This window comes from Lepisma saccharinum, chromosome 18 (assembly GCF_977018435.1).
Source record: "Lepisma saccharinum chromosome 18, izLepSacc3.1, whole genome shotgun sequence".
Lineage (NCBI taxonomy): Eukaryota > Metazoa > Arthropoda > Insecta > Zygentoma > Lepismatidae > Lepisma > Lepisma saccharinum.
The window spans coordinates 42,497,993-42,517,298 of record NC_139246.1 but is presented as its reverse complement, the minus strand read 5'-3'; the positions used below and the strand labels follow the sequence as shown (position 1 = coordinate 42,517,298).

General features: G+C 36.8%; 1 protein-coding gene across 3 annotated transcripts in view; it reads left to right on the top strand.

Moving 5' to 3' along the window:
• LOC146002028 (venom protease-like) overlaps positions 1-19,306 on the top strand; it is an 84,704-nt gene that overhangs the window by 58,731 nt on the left and 6,667 nt on the right. For all 3 annotated transcript variants that reach the window (XM_083139739.1, XM_083139740.1, XM_083139738.1), the window contains exons 5-6: positions 1,061-1,326; positions 11,743-11,912. In XM_083139739.1, coding sequence (XP_082995865.1) covers positions 1,061-1,326; positions 11,743-11,912 — 436 coding nt within the window. The remainder of the gene's footprint in view (positions 1-1,060; positions 1,327-11,742; positions 11,913-19,306) is intronic.

Here is a 19,306-nt window from a genome sequence, read left to right as displayed (position 1 = left end):
TTGATCTGGGTTCCAAGGTCTTTGCGCATCACACATGTGAAGCGATAATATATTACACATAACTAAGTTTGCCCAAAGTTTGCCCACTCAAGGCACTTGACCATCGAGGTGGCTCAGAAGGAAACAAAGAACAGAAGAAGCCATTTCGTGACAACCAACCATTTTCCCATTTATCTCTGGAGCAGAGAAGGAGGCTGATTGAGTGGGCAGAGTGAAACAGTACATGCTGCTGGATAGGCTGGTAACTGCACCAAATTCCGTTCCTCTCATTGGTGGAGCCGTCTCGCGTCACTGCTTGCGCAGAGACTTGCCCCTCTCTGTCACTATTGCTCCGGAGATAACGGGACAGAGCAGAGACTAATCACGGCGATAGACAGTGATGAAACAGATGTAGGAATTGGCGCCGACTTCGGGGGGCAAGACACTTTCTGCTCCCCAAAATTCACGTAGAAAGACACATTTTATGTATATTTACATATAAAGTATTGCTTATGCCGATCATGCCCCCTCCCCCAGATTTATATTAAGTTGGCGCCTCTGGATGTGGGGACACTTACAAATAACACCTATGTCAAGACCAGGGCTCGAACCTGGAATCTTAAGTAGCGATTTTGTGTTCTAGTCCCGGCAAGCGCATTCCTGTTCCATTGTGTTCACTGTTTTCATTATTATTATTATTTTATTTTACTTTACTTTTGGCTAATCGCGAACCTCGCCGCAAATTATACTGGTTGCAGTTTCAGGCGCCAGAGCCTTGTTAGTCTGCAAAGTGCGGTCCTCAGTCCAGGGAGCGCTACTTCGAGGAGAAGTTGACTTTGCTTACTTTCCAAAAATATCACCTCCAACACTTTCAAGAAATTACAATTTTCGATTTCGGTAACCACATTTTAACAACTTCAAATATGTATGCTGTGTGCAACAATAGTCAGCAATAGTTGAAGGAAGACATACTTATTTTTTATAGTTTGATGACCTCGCTCAAAACCTACTGGTTAACGTGGTATTGTCTCTTCCCTTAAACTGCAGACGACTGTTACAATTTTTTTCCTTCCTTTTCCAGAGACGTGAACATAGCCCGAATAGGAGATGTCGATATCAGCCGAACTGACGATGAAGCCGCTCCTATTGACTTTGGCGTGGCTGAAGTCATCATCCACCCAGAATATCGCCCACCGGTCGTCTACCATGACATTGCGTTGATACGTCTGAATTCCCGGGTGCCCCTGACCCCTTACAGCGTGCCTGTCTGCCTCCCTTCTGCAGGTAGCAAGGACGACTTCAGCGGGAAAAGGGCACGACTGCATGGTTGGGGACGATTGGCTTTTGGTGAGTTTCATGCAAGACCAGCCCAATGTAGGCGTCCAAAATGTTCGGTTGTGTACCAGATTTTGTATTCTTTTCAGTCATAAAGACCAGCCAGTACGTAGCAATAATACAGTATGTCCCTAAAGTTCCGTTACCATTACAATCAAACGTAACTCTGAAACCACATGACATAGAGCAGGGCGGTTTTTTGCGAAAATGTGCTACAAGTGTCAGGGTGAAATCCACTTCTACCCATACACGCTCCAGCATATTGCACAGCTGCAACGACCCTTCTGCAAAGTGTACCAAGATGTGGAACAGGGATTGGTGTTCACAATCCTTGACGTATACCCAAAGGAAAAAATTCAAGGGCGTGATATCCGGATATAGCGGGAGCCAGGCGATTGGTCAGTCACGGCCTATCCATTTCCCAGGAAAATGTCTATCCAGGATATCCCGAACACCATTAGACAGACCAATGTGGTGGTGCATCAACTTGTTGGAAAATCACGGATGGCTGCAACTCCTCCACCTGGGGGAGTAGGTTCTGTTGAAGCATATTGCAGTCAACTTTCCCTGTAATCAGTCCTCCATTAAGAAAGATGGGCCTAGAACACAAATGACCATAACAACATCAACAAACACTTTTTGAGCGGTAAAATACCGCTCTGCTCTATGTTATGTGGCTTGAGAGATATGTTTGATTATAATGGTAACGGGACACCCTGTATATTAAAATGGAATAATGTTTATAATGAACAATTGATTCGTTAATTTCATGAACCCTTTATCTACCACTTCTGGCGAAAACGATATTTGTACAGTTTCATACAGCCCTTGTCAAGACGCATAGTTTCTTGCAGAAATCGATAATGTAACAATGTATTAAGGTACCTAGGTACGCGGTTTCATGATCGATTTCTGCATCAAACGATGCGTCTTGGCAAGGGCTACATGAAACTGTACAAATATCGTTTTCGTCATAAGTGGTAGATAGGGGGTTCATGAAATAAACGATACAATTAACTTCTGTTCCAGTGAGGGGAAATTCGAACAACTTTCTTCGAATCATCAGGATGATTTATAAACATATACACTATCCTCTCAAAGCAAACAATTCGTATCCATAGAGAGGATTGATTGAATAGAAAATTGTGGGTGCGTCAGCACTTAGGCTATTTTGCACCTGTCTCATTATACGGGGCTTCCTTACCATAACAAAAATAAAAATGCGTCTGAGGACTGAAATATCCTTATCTGGGTTAAAAGCTGAAACTGTAAAGGGACACTCAGCACATATTAGGACTTTTTATAAAAAAAAGTGGGGGAAACCCCGTGGTTTCCGCCCGCATACATTCGAGGGTATACGCTTAGTGTCCTGGTACCGGTAAATAAACCAGGACGTCAGTTTCCTGAATTTAAACGGTTCCCCCGCCTTTCAATCCTCCTTTTTTCGTCTTTATTTTCAATTTTCATACATAAAATACATATACAAATACAATGAGAACATAGAATACATAGCTACATACATACATACATAGCTACATTTAATAATTTTGAGTTTGTATTTTTGAAAAACTCAATATGCTGACCAAGGCAGAAATTTATTTTATTATAAAACATAAACTAAACGTAACGTTTCAACCTTCTAGCCTTCTAGCAAGTTTTAATAATAAAAATAAATAATTAAAATAAATTAAGAAAGTTATTGAAGTGTTAGTAACACAGCAAGAAAGCAGAGCAGTTAGGAACAGTGAACAAGTGGTGGACCTCATAAAAGGACTTAAGTTGAATGAGATGAAGACGAAAATGTTTAGCTTAGACGTGAAAAGTATGTTCCCAAGCATGAAGAGGGGACATGTTTTGGCCATTGTTAAAAAGAGAATGGGACAAGACAGGCACGTATCCAGAGGGGGGCTCAGGGGGCTCGAGCCCCCTCCGAAATTTTCGATTTACACTAGATAAAATGAGGATTTTGGCTTGTGTGTGTGTGTGAAATAAAATATTGTGATTATAATTTAAGGAGAAATATAATTATTGAGGAAAGGCAGAGAATGTTCTAGAACCCTGAGTGATAACCCTGTTATTGATAATATTGTATGTAAACTTTTCTCGCTCTTTCGGTGTTGTCGCAACGAACTTGAGCATTGTTTAAAGATTTGTCAGCATTTGGAAGTTGCACAACAAAGCACTGTTGAAAGTAGCGCCATGAGTCGGGCGATTCATTGAATTACTACAAAAAAAGTGCGGAACATTCCAGAATATAATATGGATATAAATACGCGGATTCCATTTCACCGTTGGTCTGTACAACAGAATAATTCAATAAGACTTCACGAGTAAGTGTGACGGTCGATTAGTGATCAGTCAGTGTCCATTGACAGTTTTATAAGATGTAGAGATTCGGGGGGAGGAGAGGGGGAAGAGGACTAGTGACACATTTTCCTGGAAAGTGCTGAAGTCTATCACTAGTACAAGTTCGGGTCCAAAGCTGAAGACATTGCCGACAGTGTAGTGTCATGAGCCGAAGAGATCGAAGATCTCTAAAGTAAATATTTCAGCAGTAATGGGCATTGGAGCATCATTTTTTTTTTTAAAAAAAAAAAAAGGAAAGAAGCTTCGCAGATCGACTGAAAATCTATGTTTTGAGTGACGATTTATTAGTGACCGGACCAAGTTTCGTGTATGCAGTCCGAGAGTTTCGTGGGTTTAAAAAGGACTTTTAAGTCAACTGTTTTGGAAAAACACTCAAACACTAACTACCACAAAAGGGCAGCCATGATGATCGAAAATTTTATGAATGTCGAAAAGAGAAAGCAAGATGTTGCATATATGGAAATTTTAGCGGAAAAAGCAAGCTCGACCAAGACTCCAAAACCAGGTCTCTGGCATATACCGTGCCATTCCTTGTTCTACCAAGTGAGCTACCGAGTCACCCTTGGCTTCGCTTGATCTTTTGCTGTCGCTGTAAAGCAATGGCACGGTATGCCTGGTGGGGTCAGCATTTTACGCTAAAATTTCTGCATAGCACATCTCTTGTGTATGCCCAACCGTAAGATGTTGCCCGTTTAATTAACAAGCACAGAAAAAGGAGATAGAATAAAACTAAGGGACATTCCTACCTGTTGACAAGATATTTTTCTTCTGTGGTCAACACGAGCTGCCGTTCAAGGTGACAATGAGATTGACCCACCAGGTGTGTGTGCCTTCGGTCTGAATTCTTCCGAAATCTTGAAGATCCAAGTCACAAGAATGGAAAATTAGGATTTTTGTTGAGGTTACTTTTCGAAGGCAGGCGACAACACCATAAAGGATCATATCAAAACCTGGGAGAACACATTCGAATAGGCCGGACCCTGTGGCTGAGTGGTTAGCACATCGCGCTGCAACGCCAAGGGGTCCCGGGTTCGAATCCCGCTCGGGCATGGTTGTTTGTGAATGTCCATTCATCAATTTCATCGCTCATCCCCATCTTCGCAAATTAGCCAAGAGGCACAAACCGCGAAGTAAAATAAACATAAATCAAATCAAAACATTCGAATGGATTGTCCATTGCATAACAGCTTCGTGAAACGGACACATACACATACTGAGATCGTTTGGGCACAAACACAACGTTCGTACACTGCAACAGAGGAGTCGAGTGATAAAAAATGTCCTCATATCACGTTCTGAAAGAAAAGAAAAGAAGAAAAAAACAGCAGCTTAAACAGTGGCAGATTTAGGAGACAGTTGCTCTCCATTTTTCAACCCGCGCTATGGCTTTTTAATACTAACCTTTGTCTTCCAAGAGCAATTAAACTTTTCTTGCCCCCTTCCCACCCCCCACCCCCCCCCCCATCGTTTTGGAACTGAATCGCCACCATCGACCTTAAACCTTGCGAGGTTCTATCTATACCCCTGTAAAAAATTATGTTTAGCCCCCCCGAAAAGAATTTCTGGATACGTGCCTGGGACAAGAAATTATAGGAGAATGGGATAGTGAAAGGGTTGTGAAGGCGCTGGAAACCATTTGGAATAACGGTTACAGTAAAATGGGGGATAAAATAATGTTAATGAGTAAAGGACTGAATATAGGTTCTAGCCTAAGCCCAGCATTGGCTGAATTATTTATGAATGAATGGGAAAAGAAAGTGGTAGAAAAAGGAGGTGACTAAATAATTCTGTTTTGCAGATATGTGGACGATTGTTTTGGCACATGGAAGGGAACGAAGAGGCAGCTCGACATATTTGCCAAAGAAATACAAGATGAAGAGAAAGGGATATTGTTGGAACTCGAAATAGAAGAAGAAGACAAGTTAAGCTACCTAGATATATTGAAACCGCTTGGCATCAGAAGAAGTGCGCAGCAGGGGTATTCTGCCACAAAAGAAGTGATGTAAGTGAGGTGACAAAAAAAATTATAAAGAATATGGAGGACAGAATCAAGAAAATATGCACCAAAGATTGTGAAAAAGAAGGCAAAATAAATAGCCTATCAAAACAGCTGGAAAAGAATGGCTACGAGAAGAAGGATAGACTGGACATAAAGAGAAGAAGGAAGAAAAGTGGCAGGGGAGAATTGGAAGAGAAAGAAAAAGAGAGGAGGTTTGGAATAAGGAGTATGGAGAAGACCACAGAAAATATATGCAAAGTGCTTAAGGAAGCGGGCATTAAAACTTACAGGAAGGGAGGGAGAAACATCTTAAGAATAGTGAAGAATGCAAACAAGAAAAAGGAAAACAGAGAAGAGGAAGAGGGAGGGATTATCTATGAAGTGAAATGTAAAGAATGTCAGAGTGTGTACATAGGAGAAACGAAAAAGAGGCTGAAAGACGGGTTGAAACAACATAGGAATGATGTACGACTTAAGGGAGAGAGAATGCGATATTTAAACACACGAGAGAAAAAGGACATGACATAGAGTGGGATGAGGCTAAGCAAATAGGAAGGGAGAAGAGAATGCTAGTGAGAAAATGGAAGGAGGTCAAGGAAATAGAGAAGAAAGGTGAAGAAAACACAATGAACTGGAATGGGGGACTGAAGATAAACAAAGAATGGAAGAAGGTGTTAGAAAGAATGGAAAGGACAAGAGAGAAAGATGAGAGAAGAAGGAAGAAGAATGAAGGAAATAGAGCGTGAGATAAAGAGTCCAACCACATTCCAGATGAAAGAAAATGTTTAGATATATCGCCTTTCAGGTGAAAGTACAGTTGACAAGGGAAAGCCACCTGCTAGAATGTTCCAGAACAACTTTCTAATAGTCTGGAGGAGAGTATTTTTTGTGTATATATATCGTCCTGTTTTTTACCTTGTTACATTTGTACTTGGTGCAGAGTCTGAAGATAACCTTGCTAGAAGGTTGAAACGTTACGTTTAGTTTATGTTTATAATAAAATAAATTCTGCCTTGGTCATCATATTGAGTTTTTCATATCATGAAAACAAGGCTTAATGGTGTTATAATTTGTATTTTTGTATTAGCCTGTTCTGGTGACCGGAACAAGTTTTGAAATTTCTTGTTTATTTACTATGCGTTAGTATGATTGGTAACACTGGTCTACGTCCATTTTGCTGACTGGAGGCTGATGGTTGTTCTTTAGTAATTCGAGGGTGGTAAATCCAAAACCGAAATCCGTTTTTTTCTATCACGTCAGGTTTCGGAGGAAAATAGAAAATTATCTAAGATTAGGGATGTATATTTAGAGCAATGAAACAACGTAGTCCGTAAAGAGGTCACAAGATGGCAGCACATGGAATATTATAATGAATATTATTTCAATCAGTTATTCGAGCATTGTTAACCACAAAACAAAGGACAAATATTACTGACTTTGTACGGAAAGCATATAGTGCATATTTCGGAATTAAATTGGGTGACCAATATAAATCCTGGGCACCTCATAAAGAATGCAGGACCTGTGTAGACTAAAGGAAAGAAATATGTTAGCGTCTGGAACAACCTTTATGTGTTGGGACAGAGAGAGGCATCTAAGATATTTTCAAAGGGACGAAGAACTTGTCTATTGTACAGATGTGAAGGGCCCGACCCTGTGGCCGAGTGGTTATCACATCGCGCTGCGATGCCAAGGGTCCCGGGTTCGAATCCCGGTCGGGCTTGGTTGTTTGTGAATGTACATTCATCAATTTCATCATTTCATCACTCATCCCCATCTTCGCAAATTAGCCAAGAGGCACAAAACGCGAAGTAAAATAAACTAAATCAAATCAAAATCAAAAATAAAATCAGATGTGAAGGGACTAATTGAAGCTATGGGATGTACGTATAATGCAGAAGAATGGAGGCTTTTTATTGAAAGCTCGAAGAGGAGTTTGAAGTGTGTGTTGCTGCATAATGGCAATAAGTTAGCATCCATTCCTGTTGACCACTCCGTACATTTGAAGGAAAGCTACGAAACAATGAAAGAACTGCTTCGAAAGATAAAGTATGCAAATGACAGTTGGCTTGTGTGCGAAGATCTCAAGGTCATTTCAATGTTACTTGGTCAACAAGCAGGTTTCACGAAATATCCATGCTTTTTGTGTTTATGGGACAGTCGAGTAAGGAACGAACATTGGGTACGAAGACTGTGGCCCTCCAGGAAAAACTTTGAAGTCGGGGCGAAAAACATCCAGAACAAGTCGCTTGTTGATCCTAAGAAAGTGTTACTTCCTCCACTGCACATTAAGTTGGGATTAATGAAGCAGTATGTAAAAGCTCTGGATAAGAATGGGGCTTGGGGCTTGCTTTAAATACATTTGCTCAAAATTTCCTGCATTGACGCATGAGAAAGTAAAAGCAGGTATTTTTGATGGTCCTCAGATAAGGATCATAATGAAAGATGAAGAATTCTTACAAACAATGAACCGCACAGAGAAAGATGCATGGTGAGCCTTTTGTGATGTCATTACAAACTTTCTTGGAAACTTCAGGGCGCACAACTACGAGGTTCTAGTTGAAAATTTGTTGGTGACGTTTCAAAAGTTAGGAGTAAATATGAGTGTCAAGCTTCACTTCCTGCACAGCCACTTAGATGTATTTCCGTCCAATCTTGGTGCCGTAAGTGAAGAACAGGGCGAACGCTTCCACCAAGACATAAAAACCATGGAGCACCGATATCAGGGGAGATGGAATGAAAACATGATGGCCGACTATTGCTGGTGCTTGCAGAGTGACGTTCCTGAGTCCACCTACTCCAGAAAATCAAAGAAACAATTTTTTTTGCCTAAGTAGGTATGCATGTTGTGCTATTCTGTGGTGTATAAGTACAGGCATCAGGTGTTGACTGTATGTGCTCGTGAAACAAATTGATCAATTTGCCGGAATTGCCTAAAACTTTTTGTCCATTAAGGACTCTCTATTGAGAAAATAGAAACGTATGTTTGTAAACAACGTGACGTGATACTCTGCATGGACATCTGACTACGACGCAATCTCTTTGCAAGTGCTGTTGGAATGTAGCCGGATATAATTTTCTGAAAATTTGGAAATGTGACTTGTGAAACAATGCAACTTAATACCTGTTATCAGCTACGCCACCTATGTTTGTAGTCTTATAATTTCATTATATGCAGATATCTATATGGAAAATTGTTGGAGTTTAGGCCAGTATTATAATATTGTGAAAATTTTCAAATGTGATTTGTGAAAAATTGTGACGTGATACACTTTTTCTGACTACATATTTGGAATCAGCGACCTCAAATTATATAGAATCAGTTAAAATATCTAAGTCAGCAGAAAAAGAAATTTCATTATGTACAGATATCTATATGGAAAATTGTTGGAGTTTAGCCCAGTATTATAATATTGTGAAAATTTTCAAATGTGATTTGTGAAAAATTGTGACGTGATACACTTTTTCTGACTACATATTTGGAATCAGCGACCTCAAATTATATAGAATCAGTTAAAATATCTAAGTCAGCAGAAAAAAATATTTCATATGTAGACCAGTGTAATTGATTAAACTTATTAGTTGTATTGATTAATTTGTGTTAGTTTATTGGTTAGTTTTAGTTATCTTCTAGTTAGTAGGGAATGCTATGTATAGGAGGGACAACCATTCTGGTATCCAGAACTATTTTAGGATTGGGGGGGGGGCGGATATGATGGGGAGAGGGTTAAAATTAGTGTGACATTAAGTGGATCTTGGTGAGTGATGGCTTGGGACAGTCTGCAAGGACGCAAGTTCCGTCTCTGGTTTTCCAGATCAGGTTTTCTTGTAGTGTGTGGCGAAAATGTGCTTTTTAGTAAAGAAGTTGAATCCACATTGAATACTGAACTAGTTCATTAATTAAGTGGGTATCAAATTCTTAATAAACTCTTACTATAAGAGGTTTATCTCGCCGTTATTGCAGTTATGTGTTGAGGACACACGCCCGATAAGATACCGGCGTCAGCACTCCGTGTCAACTTGGTTTTCGACATGAAGCTGACACTGCATTCCACGCTAGCGACAGTGGCCGTGTGAGGTTCAATGTTCGTGCAGACGGAGGCTGCTACGAGATCTCAGAATGAAATCTCAGCCGCATAATTTAACGTGAATTAGTAATACAGGGTACTGAGTTTTGATAGCATATTAATTATGCGCAAACTGTAATTGTTAGATATGCAATAAATAAATATGACACAAAATACATAAAATACGCGAATAATAATGTGCAGACTTGATGATGATAATAATAATAATAATAATAATCGTTTATTTTAAGTGTTGAGCACAGTATAAAACCTAATACAGCACTAAGTCAAATACAAAAGTACAAAGTTACACGAATAAAATACGTAAGCTGTAGAATAACATAACATAACAAGTTTGCATATTTACACTTCAAGTTACAGTTTTCAACGAGATCTATTATATCTCTGATACTAATAATTGTTTATTCTTATATAATATTGTGCAATTAACTGTGTATTGTTCTAATAATAATAATAATCATATTTATTGAAGTGATGATAACAATTAAACAACCAGGTATATCACTATGTCAAAATTGGTTATACAAAATTAAAAAATTGAATACATAATTATAAAATAAAACAGTGGATCCTACAATCTTATACATCAACATAAATTCAAATTGTATAATATATAATAATAATAATAATAATAATAAAAGAAAGAAAGGGGGAAAACATTTTATACATTTTATGAATTAATAATAAATGTATAATATGTTTGTTCATGGTTATGACCACTTTAATTTAATTTCGAAAGTTCCTTTTATATCTGGCCTCTAGGGTGCCTGCTGGATTCCAGCAGATTCCAAGTTTATAATTTTCAAGTTAAAATTTTAGAAAGTTTAGGGTTCCTCATCATTGGTTTATTATTACCTTAGGAGTTTAACTCTCGAAACTTAAAGAAGCTTTAGTTAATATTTAATGAGGGGTTCTGATATTATTCATTTACAATTTATTTTCATTATTATTATTATTATTATTATGCTATTTTATCCCTAGAGGCTGTTTATGATTTTTTTCCTTCATCTTCGACGACTTATCTCCGGGTAACCTTCATGGCTCTCTACAGGGCGACTGGGCGGATGTAACCGTCTCCTGGCGGCGGCTCCTCGTCTTCCAGTGGGCACTCTGTAGTTTCTCCTTCGGGATGAATCTTCCGGTGCCTCCTTCTTTTCTTCCTCTGGAAACTGCTCCCGACGCGACTGTGACGGTCTCCGGGGAGGGGAGTGGGGACTTGATCCGTATCTTACTGCTTCTACGAGGCTCCTGTGGGGGAGGGGGTCTGGTAGAGTGGAACCACAAGCAAAACAACCTGCGCGGACCCGCGACTCCTGTGCACCGTACTTCCGCAAGGAGGGGACGGGGAGAGTGGACCATGGTTCCTTAATCCTTATGGCCCGAGCTGAACGGAAGAAGGGATAGCTGCGCGGGAACTTTTCGTCCAAGGTTTCTTCCTTGTTGTCGATCTATTTGACACTAAATCTGCGAGGTCGCATAACTTCTTTACATGTTCGCTTATCAGTTCGAAGATGATGTTATTTGGCAGGTCTCTTCTGGCCGATATTATCTGTTCATCAGAGGCGGGACAGGAAAAAACTCTTATGTTCTTATGTGTCTCTATCCATCCGGCAGTCTCGGCACACGTCGGTTCCATATTATATTTCTTGAATATAAATATGTCCCATCAGGAACCCAAGTTTAATGCCACATACACATTTCAGCGTATATTTAAGTTAACTACTATTTTTAATGTACTTATTCAAGTTAGTCTTTGTCATGATTATCCTCGAAACCCTAATTAAATGCAAACTTTTACAAAAATTATCTCAAATCAGTGACATATAGAATAAGTTACAGATTCTCATGTGCACTGAATAACGAGTTGGAATGACTGTCCTGTGACAAAAATGCAAGATTAAACTCTGATCATTTACAATTTTCGTTTAACTTCCAAACACAAGTGACAGTTCTTTCGTCTCCTCCACCTTGTAGGAGGCGACGTGAGTCCCGTCCTCCAGGAAGTGTGGGTTGACATTTTCAACAACACCTACTGCAGACAGGCCTTCGAATCTCCCATCGTTTCCAGAACGAGGTATCCCCAGGGGTTCGTCGACTCCCAGCTCTGCGCCGGAGATGTTGAAGGAGGAAAGGACGCTTGTCAGGTGAGTTGACGTGTTTTGAATGGTGAATTTTCAGAAAGAGAAAGAAAGAGGGTCACTTGACACGGGATAAGGACAAATTATATTCTTCCCTTCTACATTTTATTTGTATCTCTATTCTGTTTTTCTTTTCTTCTATTCTCTTTCTAGCTTTCTCTATTCTCGTCTAACTTATCTTTGTCCGTTCTTACTTTCTCTCTCTCTTCTCAATAATTTATTTTTCTATGATCTCCTTCACTGCCTCCTTTTTATTTTATTATCTCTCGCATCTCGCACTTTCTCTCTCTCTCTCTCTCTCTCTCTCTCTCTCTCTCTCTCTCTCTCTCTCTCTATCTTGCTTCTATATGTCTCTTTGTCCCTTTCTGTTTTGCATCTTCCTCTCTTCCTTTCTCTGTCTGTCTGTCTGTCTGTCTGTCTCTCTCTCTCTCTTTCTCTCTCTCTCTGTCTCACTCCTTTATCTTTCTTTCTTTCACTTTCTGTCTCTTGCTTCATTATTTTTCTTTTCACTTTTCTTTTTCTCTATATCTTGCTTCATTTATTCCCCCCTCCTTTCTAACATTTTCTACCGTTTCTTCTTTTTCTATTTCCTTCAAAACTTTTTTTTCTCTGCAAAATATCTGGCGTAAACGTAACGTAAATAAATATATCTCACTTAAAGACACAACTTTTGTATTTTTGACACTCTCAAATATTCTGCGAGTGCCTATGTATTTCCTAGGAAATGATTTTCCAAGTTCGTCTCGTAATATCCTGATTTTCGCAGGAGAGTCCTTTTTTTGAGGATTATGTCCTGCGGTCTGCGATGCTACTCCAAGAAACGAAATATGTCGTATTTTTCAACAGCGTCCTGCGAAATGTCCTGCAAAACATCCAGACGAATTATTTACCTCTGTGAAATTAGTAGTGCCTTTTAAATAAATAGTATTGTTTATGCATAGAAATACTTATAGATCTAAAAATTTTGACCACTATGTGCCTCCACCGTGTATCGAACACGGGACCCCTTGAATACAAGGCAACGACGCAGTAAGAACGATAGAGATAGGAAGGTTAATCTGTAAACTTAAAAAAAGACACGCAAAAGGAGGAACGAAGAAGGGAGAAATGAAAAGGGAAATATGGGGTAGACCGGGACTTTATCGATCCTTTCACATTGAACAGTACATAAAAAATTGAAAAAAACTTTTCCTCCCAAAACTGTTAATTTATTCTGAAACACCATTCTTTTGGCTACAAAAGTGCACAATTTAAAATTATATGTTTATATTTCTGATAGTTGTAAAAATGGAAAAACTGAAACACTACACATTGCAAGATTTTCCTAAACTACGGGTAATTCTGATCATTGACGGGGCTATTCTGATCACTTGCAAAATCACATGTCTAGATACATTTTCCACAACTGAATTGTATCTTACCAAAGCCCCGTCACATATGTATTTCATGAAGCCAAATGTTCCATCGTTGACCTCGTATCCAGTCACCTTTAACAGCACTTTCGTTGGAGTAGTACAACTGACCGCAAAAACGCAAGGGATATTGTCTTCATCGTTACAGACATTCTTAATTTGCTGTCTTTTTTTCATTTTCTTCCCTACAGGCGTATGCTGGTCAGATACCATGCTCCCACTTTTCTTCTACATCGTTTTGTCTTTTCTGACTGTTTGGTGAGAGATGGGATTAATTCAGAGAATGGTGAAGTGGAAGAGGATCGTAATGATCGTAAAAGCCCCAAAACCCGATATTTATTTCATTGGTTGGCTACATTGCGCTATACAACTTTGGCGCCACGAACGTGTATGACTAATAACTAATATACCTGCCCCATTGTTAAATATATACGAGGGTCACTATTTATATTTTGAGCCTAACAATGAAAAAACAGGAATTTGGCATTGAAAACTGCATTATTGTTTTTCGAAGTATTCTACTTTATGGTCAATACACTTTTGCATTCGTTCGGACCATTTGTCAAAGAAGTTTTTCCAATCTTCTTGAGACACCTCGATAATATGGTTTTTGAACGCATCAACGGCGTCTTCCGACGACGAAAATCGTTGTCCACGCAATTTATTCTTGACATTCGGGAAGAAGAAGAAGTCATTGGGTGCCAAATCAGGACTGTACGGCGGATGACCCATCAATTCGATTTTTTGACTGTTCATAAAGTCGGTTGTTAGACGAGATGTGTGACAGCTGGCATTGTCTTGATGAAGAATGATCCGACGGCGTTTGTTTGTTTTCCGTATTTGACCGAAGACCTCTGGCAAACAAATTGTTGTGTACCATTCAGAGTTGACCGTTCTACGTTCCTCTAAAGGCACAGTTGCCACATGACCAGTTTTCCCGAAAAAACAGGCGACCATTTGTTTCGATGTGCTTCGAGCGCGAACAACTTTTGTTGGATTGGGTTCATCTTGAAACACCCATACAGTGGACTGCTGTTTACGTTCCGGCTCATATGCATATATCCATGATTCGTCACCTGTTACAATCTTATATACGTCTTTTGAAGCACCACAATTGTATTTATTTGTTTGCACCAATTGACGCGAGCGTCTTTTTGAGTTTTTGTCAAATTGTGTGGGATCCAACGAGAACATACCTTTCTCACAGGTAAATGATCATGTAATAGTTTATATATGCTGGTGGAACTAATGCCTGTGGTTGCCTCAATCTCACAGTATGTCACATGACGATCTTGCAGTATTAGGTTTTGCACAGCATCAATGTTTTCTTGAACAACAACTGATTTTGGACGACCTTCGCGAATCTCGTCGGTGAGCGAATGGCGGCCACGATTAAATTCGTTATACCAGCGTTTCACAGTGGCAAAGGATGGGGCTTCATCGCCAAATGTGGAAGTAAGTTGCTCGATGCACTCTTGTCTTGATAATCAATGTCGAAAATCGTAAAAAATCATCGCACGAAAATGTTCACGAGTTAATTCCATTTTATTGTTGTCATGACATTTGACCTCATGGTAATACATATCCAACAAATGCTGTTGCTATTGTTGTTAATATAATTATGACTCCAATAGATCATGTGTGAATATATAAGTAGGATCCATAATATATTCCTCGTCCAACATGTATATATATACAAATAAAAAATATTGAAGCTCCATTGGCATGAATAGTTCGTAGTATTCATCCATAATTTACATCCCGACAGATGTTTACTACTCTAGAAAAAGCTAAGTCTGTTCTTGAAATATAGTGTATTGCTAAAAAAAGACCTGTTAAAATTTGGATTGAAAGACATATTCCTATAAGTGAACCAAAATTTCATCAGTAGGAAATATTTAGTGGGGCTGGCAAGTCTACTAATGCATTATTTGCTAATTTAAATAAGGGATGATAAATTCGTGTTGGTTTTGTCATTTGTAATTATTTAATTATTTTTAGAGGTCCATATGAGAGTCTAGTAATTTTTACAATTGCAACTAATGTAATAAATAGATATACTACTGTTATAGTGGTTATTATTATAATGGATTCATTATATAATTTTATTCCTGGTAGTGGGGGGGGGGTACTTCTTCAGGTTGCACATGTATCTATATTTTGTAGTGTTGAGGGAGTTAATAATGGGTCTATTATTATTAATATAAATAAACATGATAATATTAGGGTTACACTCATAATTATTATTTTTGTTCTTATTTTGAATATTTCATTTGGAGTAAGTCTTGTTGTATAAATAAATAGAACTAGTATTCCCCCTAAAAATACTAGAAATAGTACATAGGAAAGTCATGTGGATTTTAGGAATGTTGATATTGTTAGACATGTGGTAATAGTTTGTATAATTAGTATAATTCCTATAGATAGTGGATGTTTTATTTGTATTATTATTAGTGCTAGTAGTAGTATAATAGTAATTAATATTAATTGTATTTTGATATCAAGGAGTAGTTTAATAAAAATATTGGCTTTGGGAGCTTTTGATGATATAATTATATCTTCCTTGATGTTTTTAGAATTATTAATTCATTTATGATTTACAAGACCATTGTTTTGATTAAACTATAAAAACTTATGTTAAGAGTATTATTTATATTAATTATTTTATTTATTAGATTTTTATGTTTTATTTCTCAACGTAGGCATTTATTAGTAACTCTATTAAGACTTGAATTTCTTGTATTATCCTTATATTTATATATAACATTATTTTATTAATAATCAGGAGGAGTCTTATTTTTGTTTATTATTTATTTCATTTTGTGTATGTGAAGGGGCCCTTGGCTTATCTGTTATAGTATCAGTTACTCGTACTCATGGTAATGATTATTTTAACTCTTTTGTATTATTGAAATGTTAAAATATATTTTTTATTTTGTATTTTTAATCCTTTTGAGATTTAATAGTTCTTTGTGAATGGTGGTTCAAATTTCTATTATTTTTGGTTGTTTTTGTTTTCATTAATAGTGTGGGTTGGTATAGGGGTATGAGGGGCTGGTTATTTTATTGGTCTGGATGTAATATCTTATTCTTTAATTTTACTTAGTATTTGAATTATTTTTTTAATAATAGTAGCTAGAAATAGTATTATATCTATTTATTTTTATCCTTGTGGATTTATATTTTTGTTAATTATTTTATTATTACTGTTAATATTAACTTTTATAAGAATAATTTTTTTTTATTTTATTTATTTTTTGAAGGATCATTGGTGCCTACCTTATTTCTAATTTTGGGGTGGGGGTATCAACCAGAGCGAGTACAAGCAGGGGTATATTTGCTTTTTTACACATTACTTGCTTCTTTACCCCTTTTGGTTGGTATTTTTATATTAAATTATAGGGTGGGGGTCTATATATATATATATATATTTAGATATATTAATATTAATATAAATTATTTTATTTGATATGTTAGAATAATATTTGCTTTTTTGGTAAAAATACCTATATTTTTGGTTCATTTATGACTACCTAGGGCTCATGTGGAGGCTCCAGTTAGTGGGTCTATAATTTTGGCTGGGATTTTATTAAGGCTTGGTGGATATGGTATTTTGCGAATTATTTCTTGTATTGAGAGATTAGCTGTTAAATATAATATTTTTTGATTTGGTATTAGAGTTGTTGGTATTTGAATAATTAGTCTTGTTTGTATACGTCAAATTGATTTAAAGGCCTTGGTTGCATATTCATCTGTAGCACATATAGGTCTTGTTTTAATAGGAATTATAACTATAGGGGTGTGGGGAATAAATGGTGGGCTTACCCTAATAGTAGCACATGGCCTTTGTTCTTCTGGAATATTTTGTCTAGTAAATATTACTTATGAACGATTAGGTAGTCGTAGTATATTAATTAATAAGGGAATAATTAATTATATTCCTAGACTATCCTTATGATGATTTATATTAAGAATTACTAATATGGCCGCTCCACCCTCTATTAATTTGTTGGGTGAAATTAGTTTATTAAATAGAATTATTGGGTGATCATACTTTAGTTTTGTAGGTGTTTCATTACTTTCTTTTTTAAGTGCTGGATACACTTTATATTTATATTCTTATACTCAGCATGGAATATACTATTCTGGTATATTTTCTTGTTGAGGAAGTAATATTCGTGAATATTTATTGTTATTTTGTCATTTATTTCCATTAAATTTTTTTATTATTTTTTGTTCTCCAATATTTCATTGAATTTAAATTATTTAAGTAGTTTAAGTAGAATAATAAGTTGTGGACTTAGTGGTAACTAATAAGTTCTTAAATCAATGGTTTTTAATTTTTTTATTACAAGCATAGTATCAATTATTTTATTAATTAGTAGAATAATTTTATTATTATTAGGAATACTATTATTGATTAATTTCATCTAATAAGTATAATAAACGTAGGGAGGGTAGTGCAATAAAAACTAGGGTAATTGCTGGTATAATTGTTCATATTATTTCTAGTATATGTCCTTCTAAAAGTATTCGGTTTGTTAATTTATTATTAAATAATAATGCTATTAGGTACCCTACTAATACTGTAATTATAATTAAAATTAATATTGTGTGGTCATGGAAGAATATTATTTGTTCTATTAGAGGGGAGGATCTATCTTGTAGTCCTATTTGATTTCAGGTTGCCACTTTTAAGCAAGGATATAATCCTTATATTTGAAGCTTAAATTCAATGCACTTCTCTGCCACCTTAAAAATTAGTTGTTAGTAAGTAGTATTGGAAGTTCTGAATATGTATGTTCTGAAGGAGGTGATATTTGATATCATTCAATTGATGACGCTTGTTGTAGATTAAATAATGTTGGTCGAGCACTTGTTATACCTTCTCAGGTAATAAAAATTATAATAATTACTGCTGTAAATGATAAGATTGATCCTAATCTTGAAACAATATTTCATATTGTATATGCATCTGGATAATCCGAATATCGTCGTGGTATTCCTCTTAATCCTAGAAAATGTTGTGGGAAAAATGTTAAATTAACTCCAATAAATATTGAGATAAATTGAATTTTTAATCAATCTGGATTTATTATTACTCCTGTAAATAGTGGAAATCAATGTACTAGTCCTGCTATAATAGCAAATACTGCTCCTATAGATAATACATAATGAAAATGTGCTACAACATAGTATGTATCATGTAATACAATGTCTAGTGATGAATTTGCTAGTACTACTCCTGTTAATCCTCCTATTGTAAATAAGAAAATAAATCCTAATGCTCATAATATTGATGGGGAGTAATTAATTTGTGTCCCATGGAGTGTAGCAATTCATCTAAATACCTTAATTCCTGTTGGTACGGTAATGATTATTGTAGCTGCAGTAAAATACGCTCGTGTATCAACATCTATTCCTACAGTAAATATATGATGTGCTCATACAATAAATCCTAGAAATCCGATTGCTATTATTGCATAAATTATTCCAAGGACTCCAAATGTTTCTTTTTTACCTCTTTCTTGAGTTACAATATGTGAAATTATTCCAAATCCTGGTAAAATTAGAATATATACTTCTGGGTGTCCAAAGAATCAGAATAGGTGTTGATATAAAATAGGGTCCCCACCACCAGATGGGTCAAAAAATGAGGTATTTAAATTTCGGTCTGTTAATAACATGGTAATTGCTCCGGCTAGAACTGGTAGTGATAATAATAGGAGAACTGCGGTAATTACTACTGATCATACAAATAATGGTACTCGTTCTATGGATATCCCTATAATTCGTATATTAATTACCGTTGTAATAAAATTTACTGCCCCTAGAATAGAGGAGACTCCTGCTAAGTGTAATGAAAAAATTGATAAATCTACAGAGGCTCCGGCATGTGCAATTCCTGCAGATAGGGGGGGGTATATGGTTCAACCAGTTCCTGCACCACTTTCTACAATTCTTCCTGATAATAGTAAAGTTAATGAT